The sequence below is a fragment of the Taudactylus pleione genome, unplaced genomic scaffold, assembly GCF_031769625.1.
Source record: "Taudactylus pleione unplaced genomic scaffold, aTauple2 ptg000696l, whole genome shotgun sequence".
Lineage (NCBI taxonomy): Eukaryota > Metazoa > Chordata > Amphibia > Anura > Myobatrachidae > Taudactylus > Taudactylus pleione.
The window spans coordinates 129,935-140,914 of record NW_028285098.1 but is presented as its reverse complement, the minus strand read 5'-3'; the positions used below and the strand labels follow the sequence as shown (position 1 = coordinate 140,914).

General features: G+C 48.4%; 1 protein-coding gene across 1 annotated transcript; it reads right to left on the bottom strand.

The window, feature by feature from the left end:
* Window positions 1-540: 540 nt before the first annotated feature.
* CFAP141 (cilia and flagella associated protein 141) lies at window positions 541-8,123 on the bottom strand. The gene is made up of 5 exons (XM_088456290.1): window positions 8,070-8,123; window positions 6,122-6,178; window positions 5,995-6,035; window positions 3,293-3,422; window positions 541-1,288 (listed from the first exon to the last, which is right to left on the bottom strand). Exons 2-5 carry the CDS (start codon window positions 6,167-6,169, stop codon window positions 1,187-1,189), a joined length of 321 nt encoding a protein of 106 aa, XP_088312416.1. The 5' UTR covers window positions 6,170-6,178; window positions 8,070-8,123; the 3' UTR covers window positions 541-1,186.
* Between the last annotated feature and the right edge of the window lie 2,857 nt (window positions 8,124-10,980).

Below are 10,980 nucleotides of genomic sequence, written 5' to 3'. Positions count from 1 at the left end.
TTGGCGGCTTTAGAAACTCATTATAATGCTGCGAATGTGATAATAGTGAACTTTTTTTTGCATTGTAACTTTTTATAGCTTAGAGGATAAAACTAGATAAAATTGCAGAATTGAGAAACGTTATTTTTTTTTTTATTTTATCAGTGGCGAGAAATTAGGGACAGTTGGCCTATCAACTGACAGGGAGTTAGCACCTCATGAATATTAATCAGGTAGCGTCTCAGCCAGATCATGGATCCCTAGCAAAGTGAAAGTCTGTGTCGTGCTTTAGGCCATAATCTCCTGCGCTTTATAACTCCCCTCAGGGAGATCCAATCGGGAATTACAAGGTGCATGGTGGCACGATTCACGTCACTGCAGTCCCAACCCAGGCTGCGTAATTCCTGGGAGAACGGACACAATGATTTAGGGTGGTGGGTCAGGTCCGGGAGTGTGGTTTGCTCTCACCCATATTTGAGTGTATAGTATAGGCCAGGGGTCCTCAACGCCCATCCTCAAGTACCACCAACAGGACATGTTATGTGGATGTCTTTAGCCAGGCACAGGGGAGTTAGTGTATCTTGCTGGGCCAGTAATTATCCCACCAGCTTCCATAGACCGAGATCCTGAAAACATGACCTGTAGAGAAAACTTGAGGGGTGAGGGTGAGAACCACTGGATTAGGCCGCAAAAAAATGTTGATGCTATATCTAAGATGCGAAACGTCCGTCCTGGAATGCAAAATGGCGATGGACCTGCTGCGCACTGTGAATCCTGCCGAAATGTACAACGTTATGGGGCGTGAGTCCCCGGGGCGCAGAAGCTTGCACTGGCGGATAGGGTAGGAAATAAACTGGACAGTGAATGCATTGAAGGTGCCTGTAGGCTGGTCAGAGATCACACTCTGACGTGACCTTTGCAGTATTGCGCAGCGACCTTGTCGTTCCTCGCCGGGGTACCATCATCCGCGCGGTGACGCCATGCTTATTATACAGTGCTCAGTAAGGAATTTGCCATCAGCTTTATTTGACTACTGTATAATACAGGATGTAATGTTGGGCACAGGCGCCCCTGGATAGAGATGCCCAGGGTGAGGTCATTACTGGAGAATGTTGTTACTAACAGATCACGCGGATTTTATTCATAGCGTTGTGCTAACAGCTAATTGGCAGCCTGGAAGCCATGGAGGTGACCTCTGCTGTGCATCTCACAGTCTCTGTCCAAAGAAGGTCTTTCCTAGTATGATCAGCTCCTCCTGGTACTGCTGGTGTTCCACCTGCAGGAGGCGCTGTAGAGCCGCTCTACGAACCTGAGGAACACACACATCAGTTCACCACATAGATTGCAGCCAAACTGAGAGCCCCCCCAATATTTATTTGTAGAAATTCACCTTTAATCCATTGCCACATATGTTCAGCTGCTGCACCCACCGAGCCTGAATATACAATGGCAGACTGACTCCTGCTGTACTGAGCCTGACTATACAATGACAGACTGACTATCCTGCTGTACTGAGCCTGATTATACAATGACAGACTGACTCTCCTGCTGTACTGAGCCTGATTATTCAATGACAGACTGACTCTCCTGCTGTACTGAGCTTGATTATTCAATGACAGACTGACTATCCTGCTGTACTGATCCTGACTATACAATGACAGACTGACTATCCTGCTGTACTGAGCCTGATTATACAATGACAGACTGACTCTCCTGCTGTACTGAGCCTGATTATTCAATGACAGACTGACTCTCCTGCTGTACTGAGCTTGATTATTCAATGACAGACTGACTATCCTGCTGTACTGAGCCTGACTATACAATGACAGCCTGACTATCCTGCTGTACTGATCCTGACTATACAATGACAGACTGACTCTCCTGCTGTACTGAGCCTGATTATTCAATGACAGACTGACTCTCCTGCTGTACTGAACTTGATTATTCAATGACAGACTGACTATCCTGCTGTACTGAGCCTGACTATACAATGACAGACTGACTATCCTGCTGTACTGAGCCTGACTATACAATGACAGACTGACTATCCTGCTGTACTGAGCCTGACTATACAATGATAGACAGACTATCCTGCTGTACTGATCCTGACTATACAATGACAGACTGACTCTCCTGCTGTACTGATCCTGAATATACAATGACAGACTGACTATCCTGCTGTACCCAGCCTGAATATACAATGACAGACTGACTCTCCTGCTGTACTGAGCCTGATTATTCAATGACAGACTGACTATCCTGCTGTACTGAGCCTGATTATACAATGACAGACTGACTCTCCTGCTGTACCCAGCCTGAATATACAATGACAGACTGACTATCCTGCTGTACCCAGCCTGATTATACAATGACAGACTGGTTATCCTGCTCTACCGAGCCTGACTATACACTGACAGACTGACTCTCCTGCTATACCCAGCCTGATTATACAATGACAGACTGACTCTCCTGCTATTCTGAGCCTGATTATACAATGACAGACTGACTCTCCTGCTATTCTGAGCCTGAATATACAATTACAGACTGACTATCCTGCTGTACTGAGCCTGAATATACAATGACAGACTGACTATCCTGATGTACCGAGCCTGAATATACAATGACAGACTGACTATCCTGCTGTACTGAGCCTGAATATACAATGACAGACTGACTCTCCTGCTGTACTGAGGCTGAATATACAATGACAGACTGACTATCCTGCTGTACTGAGCCTGAATATACAATGACAAACTGACTCTCCTGCTGTACTGAGCCTGACTATACAATGACAGACTGACTATCCTGCTGTACTGAGCCCGAATATACAATGACAGACTGACTCTCCTGCTGTACTGAGGCTGACTATATAATGACAGACTGACTATCCTGCTGTACTGAGCCTGATTATACAATGACAGACTGACTCTCCTGCTGTACTGATCCTGAATATACAATGACAAACTGACTCTCCTGCTGTACTGAGCCTGACTATACAATGACAGACTGACTATCCTGCTGTACTGAGCCCGAATATACAATGACAGACTGACTCTCCTGCTGTACTGAGGCTGACTATATAATGACAGACTGACTATCCTGCTGTACTGAGCCTGACTATACAATGACAGACTGACTATCCTGCTGTACTGAGCCTGAATATACAATGACAGACTGACTATCCTGCTGTACTGAGCCTGACTATATAATGACAGACTGACTATCCTGCTGTACCGAGCCTGAATATACAATGACAGACTGACTATCCTGCCTTATCCTGAACCTGTCTAATGTGCTGGATGTGTCCACTCACCAATACCAGTTCCTTATTCGCCATCCTCAGTTCCTGACGCATCTGTGCGCTCTGTCGTCTCTGGATCCGACCGGCGATGGTTCCCATGGAGTCCTCCTTCCATGCATTGTGGATACTGAGCTCCTGCTCCCTGCCATCCGGGAAGGAGACAGAAGGAGGTAGTTAGGGCAGTTTTATGGTCAACAAAATGCACTTTACTTTCTACAGAGCGGAAATGTCCCTGTAGCAGGTGTAAGGTTGTATCCTCAGAGCTCAGAGGGGAAATTAGACATAGTAGCAGGTGTAAGGTTGTATCCTCAGAGCTCAGAGGGGTAATTAGACATAGTAGTAGGTGTAAGATTGTATCATCAGAGGGGAAATTAGACATAGTAGCAGGTGTAAGGTTGTATCAGAGTACGGAGGGGAAAGTAGACATAGTAGCAGGTGTAAGGTTGTATCCTCAGAGCTCAGAGGGGAAATTAGACATAGTAGCAGGTGTAAGGTTGTATCCTCAGAGCTCAGAGGGGAAATTAGACATAGTAGCAGGTGTAAGGTTGTATCCTCAGAGCTCAGAGAGGAAATTAGACATAGTAGCAGGTGTAAGGTTGTATCCTCAGAGCTCAGAGGGGAAATTAGACATAGTAGTAGGTGTAAGATTGTATCATCAGAGGGGAAATTAGACATAGTAGCAGGTGTAAGGTTGTATCAGAGCTCAGAGGGTAAATTAGACATAGTAGCAGGTGTAAGGTTGTATCCTCAGAGCTCAGAGGGGAAATTAGACATAGTAGCAGGTGTAAGGTTGTATCCTCAGAGCTCAGAGGGGAAATTAGACATAGTAGCAGGTGTAAGGTTGTATCCTCAGAGCTCAGAGGGGAAATTAGACATAGTAGCAGGTGTAAGGTTGTATACTCAGAGCTCAGAGGGGAAATTAGACATAATGAACAGAAACGAAAGATAGAGGGGGCGAAGATAGAGAGACCTATTTATCATTAAATATTTGCTGCATATTCCTCAAAAACACCAATTTTCGGAGGATACCTGCAAATATTTAGTATCCCCCAGATGTATTATATTTCCGACATCAGCCACAGCTCCCTAAAGTTTCTAAAGGGGATACGATGCTGTCAAATTTACCAAGCTCATTCCGGAGCTTGGCCCCAGCAGCTAACATATCTGAAGATGGCGTAAGCCGCTGCAGTCTTTGGGTTACACATCGCAAAACTTGCCGGGAAAGGGTTACGGGAGAAGCTTCTCTGGCAATGGCCGCCATGCATGCGTGGTCTGTATAGTCCGGCACAGGAGTAACGAGATGGACTCCTTTTGTGATGATGGGCGATGGTGAGATGTTATGCCTTCACCATAATCAGTGTAGGGATGGATACAGATGGTTCTCACCACCGATGTTTTTCTTACGTTGGTAGTGGATTTAACCATTTGATGGCGGCATTTCCGATGGCAGCCACCACCAAATGGTGTGGAAGCGATGTCTGTCCGATGTTAAAATACAGCTTTCTCTAGCTGTTACACATCGAGAACTTGTGTTTTGTGCAATGCACACCATTGCAAAGTTTTTTCATCAAATTCTTTTGATGCGATGGTTAGTTGCCATTGCATTGAATGTTACGATGGCGGTAGCCCAACCATCATTCGATGGCGGATTTCCGATGTCCATCCCTAAATCAGTGAGCATCATAATTTCAGTGGTTATTAGAAAAACATGTTAATTATAAGGGATAATACAGCAAATTATTATCGACAGTAGAAGTCAGCTCAGATTTTTGTGACCTGTGTAAAAGGGAATCAGTATGATTTACCACCGGCCGCATGGCTGGCGGTTCTAATCCCGACAGCGGAAGCCCGGCAGGGGTGAAGATTCCGAAGCTACAAAGGTAAGTACTAACTAACCTTTTTTTACACCCTAACCCTCCTTTAGGGGTGCCTAACCCTAACCTCCCCCCCCCCCAGGTGCCTAAACCTACCCCTCCCCTTCTCCGCAGCCTAATCCTAAATCTCCCGGGGAAGGGGGGTGCCTAACCCTAACCTCCCCCCGGGGTGCCTAATCCTAACCTCCCAGGGGGGTGCCTAACCTTAAGTCCCACCTGGGAGCCCCTAACCTAACGCGCGGCTGTCCGCGTCCGGCTTACCTTCGATCGGTAAGCCGGGTATCGGGATCCCGGCGTAGGTCTAATGACACGTCGGGACTTCGACGCCTGTCATTTGTACCTTGCCGGGATTAGACAGACGGGAAGCTGGCGGTCGGGATTTCATCAGTCGGCTTCCTGACTACTTCCCGTGTAAAAGATCATAGTGTACTGGTGTTTTCACGGGGAGTGATTTATAATATCCAAATAATTAGCAGTATACATCACTTTCTATATTAAATGTACTATCAATGTGCCAGGTGACATAAAATGAGGGGTATAGCGTACCCCATCTGCTTTTATATCGCTCTGCAATCGTAGCAAACTAACCACAGTGGAATGCAGGCTTCTAGACAGCCCGGAATAACAGCGACGACGGGCAGCGTAATACGGTTTCCTCCACTGCTCCACAAACAGGACATGTACGTTATTTATTTATGGCTAAAAAGCGTCATCCACTCTCCATAACACGTCACTTGAGAATTCATCGTCTTAGGCGGAACATTTTTTATTACTTATAACATTAGTAACCGCCGTTTAGACGTTCTAGCTGTGTGCGCGTTATGCAGAAGGCTGTTATACCGTTGAAGTTCCATCTCCGCCAGGCGCAGCAGATCGTTTCTCTGAAAGGGAAACACAACCAGTCAAATCACAAGACGATTTAGTGGGGTGATTTGGGGAACGGGGCAAGAGGCCTTCGTCTACTGACCTGGGTCATGCTCTTTGTGTGTTGTAGCACCTTGGTGGTCAACATCATCACCAGCGTCTGAGGAGACAGAGGAGAAAGGGGAACTCCGCCTCTATGGACACGACAGCGCTGCCAATACTGAACACACATGGGGCATAGAGGCTGTGCATTCAACCTTCTGCAAAGGGCAATTGGGGAAGTTGCCCATAGCAACCAATCAGCTCCTAGCTGTCATTTATCAAGTACATTCTATAACATGATAGCTAGACAATGTTTGGCTGCTATAGGCAATGTCTCCACCTGCCCCGTAGTCCGCACCAGTGATGGGCCACCGGCTTTCCTCCAAGCCTTCACTTGCTGCCTCCAGCTCCCTCTTGCTTTGTTCTAGTTTGTAATATGTAAGGCGGCTGTCATGTTACTACAGATAGGTGTCTCTCTTTCCTTGATGAAATATATTAATTGCTGTTGAGACAAGGAGAACCGCGCGGCCCTTATGAATGTTAGAGGAAGAACCGTTACTAGGGGTGAGCAGTGACATTGCACAGGGCGCTGCCCCAAGGTCTTTGCTTCTGACCTGTAACGGCACCCTACCACTGGTATGGCTGTGTAATAAGCCACTGCTGCCCCTTTTGCACTACCCCAGGGTTGGAGAGCCAACTAATATAGGCAATAAATGAAATCTCACTCTGATCGGGGTCTGTAGGTGGGGAGAATACACACAGCACAGCAGCACAGAGTATTTCAGGTTATGTCACAAAGACTGGTGCTGGGATGGCAGGATCGATAATGCAGGAGACGGGTCCTTTATGTGAGCGGCTTCATGACCAGGTGCGTGAGGGGGAGTGCACAGTATTAGTGTAAGCACATCCCATTACCGATGATGACCTAAGCGCCAGCCAGGTGTTACAGTAACATAGGGCATGATTCACAGATGTACGCTAATGCTATTGCAGCTGTGACACCGCACTCCGCTGCTGCGCAAAGATGTCCAAATGTCGCAGACGCAGGGGGATGTATGGAGACTTCTGCAGCTTTGCAAATCCCAGCATCTGTGTACAAAGGCTCAGCATCGGTTCCAGACACTTCAATGATTGGACTTGAGTAGCGCTACGGTAGCGCAGAATGGTGGCGTGTATGGAGTGTCGGAGCACTGTCACTGCGCATGTCCCAAGCACGGTCACAACACATCTGCGTTTATTTCCACCACCTCCCATTAATCACACAAATAGTCGCTGCAAGCGATTACGGTACCATGACGCATGCGCCACACGACTCATATGCATGCACAGACTGCTGATTATCGCGCAACTACATCTCAGGTGCTTAAGCTGTTTAAAGCCACTAGGGGCAAAGCTATAGGGTAGGTAGGTGAGGAGGGTGGTACTATCATTTGTCTGTTCACATTTTGGGAGTTAAGTTACAGATGTAAAAAGTATTCATCAATTAGGCTGATTTACACTAATTCAGGGCGCTCAGGTGTGGGCTATAGTATACACACATATATATATATATATATATATAATCTCTATATATACATACACACACACAGGCATTCTATCTATGGGCAAAACCTGCATAGGGCAGCTGTGGGTTCAGACATTATATAATCAGATATAACACGGAGGTCATGGGTTTGAGTCTAACTAGAGCCCTATCTGTGTGGAGTTTTTATGTACTCCTTATCATTGCATGGGTTCCTCCAGGTGTTCCAGCTTCCTTTCACACTCCAAAAATATACTGGCAGCCTAATTGGCTTCAGACAAAAAATAACCATAGTGTGTATATGTGTGTGTACATGTGATAGGAAATATAGATTGCAAGCTCCACTGGGGCAGGGACTGATGTGACTGATATATCACTGTAAAGCACAGCAGAATTTGTGTGATATTTTATATATATATATATATATATATATAAAACGGTTAATAAATATGCTATGTAAATGATAATAAATAAGTGTAGTACCCACCTTGCAGCCAGGCACATGTGTGCTCCTGCTTCCAGGACTGTTACCTTGGTTACTGTCAACAGAAACGCTGGTCTAGTTGTCACTTCCTTAGCAATCGGGGTAGTGTCTGTATAGTTTTTTTTTAAATAAACTTTATTGACACTATTGTTTAAATAACAGGTTTGCCTAAGTGACATGAAAGAGACTCGTGCGTCATGAATGGAGGACAAAGCTGAGTCCATTGTGGCAGGTGCGTAAGTTCATACCAGAATCCTGGAGACGAGACAGTTGTTGGTGCCCCTTCCACTCGCATTCACTCCCAACATCAGTCCCAGCAGCACTCACATGTACTCCCCCAAACCCACATTTACTACCAACACCCCAGCAGCGCCCAGTCACACACTCTCCTCCCCCTGCATTCACTTCCAACATCCCAGCAAGGCCCAGCCACACAGTCTCCCTCCCTTACATTCACTTCCAACACCCCAGCAGCACCCAGTCACACTCTCCCTCCCTTACATTCACTTCCAACACCCCAGCAGCACCCAGTCACACTCTCCCTCCCTTACATTCACTTCCAACACCCCAGCAGCACCCAGTCACACTCTCCCTCCCTTACATTCACTTCCAACACCCCAGCAGCACCCAGTCACACTCTCCCTCCCTTACATTCACTTCCAACACCCCAGCAGCACCCAGTCACACACTCTCCCTCCCCTGCATTCACTTCCAACACCCAAGCAGCACCCAGTCACACACTCTCCTCCCTTACATTCACTTCCAACACCTCAGCAGCACCCAGTCACACACTCTCCCTCCCTTACATTCACTTCCAACACCCCAGCAGCGCCCAGTCACACACTCTCCTCCCTTACATTCACTTCCAACACCCCAGCAGCACCCAGTCACACACTCTCCTCCCTTACATTCACTTCCAACACCTCAGCAGCACCCAGTCACACACTCTCCTCCCTTACATTCACTTCCAACACCCCAGCAGCACCCAGTCACACACTCTCCCTCCCTTACATTCACTTCCAACACCCCAGCAGCGCCCAGTCACACACTCTCCTCCCTTACATTCACTTCCAACACCCCAGCAGCACCCAGTCACACACTCTCCTCCCTTACATTCACTTCCAACACCCCAGCAGCACCCAGTCACACACTCTCCCTCCCTTACATTCACTTCCAACACCCCAGCAGCGCCCAGTCACACACTCTCCTCCCCCTGCATTCACTTCCAACACCTCAGCAGCGCCCAGTCACACACTCTCCTCCCTTACATTCACTTCCAACACCCCAGCAGCACCCAGTCACACACTCTCCTCCCTTACATTCACTTCCAACACCTCAGCAGCACCCAGTCACACACTCTCCTCCCTTACATTCACTTCCAACACCTCAGCAGCACCCAGTCACACACTCTCCTCCCTTACATTCACTTCCAACACCCCAGCAGCACCCAGTCACACACTCTCCCTCCCTTACATTCACTTCCAACACCCCAGCAGCGCCCAGTCACACACTCTCCTCCCTTACATTCACTTCCAACACCCCAGCAGCACCCAGTCACACACTCTCCTCCCTTACATTCACTTCCAACACCCCAGCAGCACCCAGTCACACACTCTCCTCCCTTACATTCACTTCCAACACCTCAGCAGCACCCAGTCACACACTCTCCCTCCCTTACATTCACTTCCAACACCCCAGCAGCACCCAGTCACACTCTCCCTCCCTTACATTCACTTCCAACACCCCAGCAGCGCCCAGTCACACACTCTCCTCCCTTACATTCACTTCCAACACCCCAGCAGCACCCAGTCACACTCTCCCTCCCTTACATTCACTTCCAACACCCCAGCAGCACCCAGTCACACTCTCCCTCCCTTACATTCACTTCCAACACCCCAGCAGCGCCCAGTCACACACTCTCCTCCCCCTGCATTCACTTCCAACACCCCAGCAGCGCCTAGTCACACACTCTCCTCCCTTACATTCACTTCCAACACCTCAGCAGCACCCAGTCACACTCTCTCCTCCCTTACATTCACTTCCAACACCCCAGCAGCGCCCAGTCACACTCTCCCTCCCTTACATTCACTTCCAACACCCCAGCAGCACCCAGTCACACTCTCCCTCCCTTACATTCACTTCCAACACCCCAGCAGCACCCAGTCACACTCTCCCTCCCTTACATTCACTTCCAACACCCCAGCAGCACCCAGTCACACTCTCCCTCCCTTACATTCACTTCCAACACCCCAGCAGCGCCCAGTCACACACTCTCCTCCCCCTGCATTCACTTCCAACACCCCAGCAGCGCCTAGTCACACACTCTCCTCCCTTACATTCACTTCCAACACCTCAGCAGCACCCAGTCACACTCTCTCCTCCCTTACATTCACTTCCAACACCCCAGCAGCACCCAGTCACACTCTCCCTCCCTTACATTCACTTCCAACACCCCAGCAGCACCCAGTCACACTCTCCCTCCCTTACATTCACTTCCAACACCTCAGCAGCACCCAGTCACACACTCTCCTCCCTTACATTCACTTCCAACACCCCAGCAGCGCCCAGTCACACACTCTCCTCCCCCTGCATTCACTTCCAACACCCCAGCAGCGCCTAGTCACACACTCTCCTCCCTTACATTCACTTCCAACACCTCAGCAGCACCCAGTCACACTCTCTCCTCCCTTACATTCACTTCCAACACCCCAGCAGCACCCAGTCACACTCTCCCTCCCTTACATTCACTTCCAACACCCCAGCAGCACCCAGTCACACTCTCCCTCCCTTACATTCACTTCCAACACCCCAGCAGCGCCCAGTCACACACTCTCCTCCCCCTGCATTCACTTCCAACACCCCAGCAGCGCCTAGTCACACACTCTCCTCCCTTACATTCACTTCCAACACCTCA

Bases quoted from the DNA above. Each gene is read 5' to 3' on its own strand.
- CFAP141 (XM_088456290.1), bottom strand. From the start codon at position 6,169: ATGATGTTGACCACCAAGGTGCTACAACACACAAAGAGCATGACCCAG. The intron at 3,423-5,994 runs GTATAACAGCCT...CCCGGATGGCAG, and splicing joins GCGGAGATGGAACTTCAACG to GGAGCAGGAGCTCAGTATCC. The intron at 1,289-3,292 runs GTGAGTGGACAC...TGTGTTCCTCAG, and splicing joins CGAATAAGGAACTGGTATTG to GTTCGTAGAGCGGCTCTACA.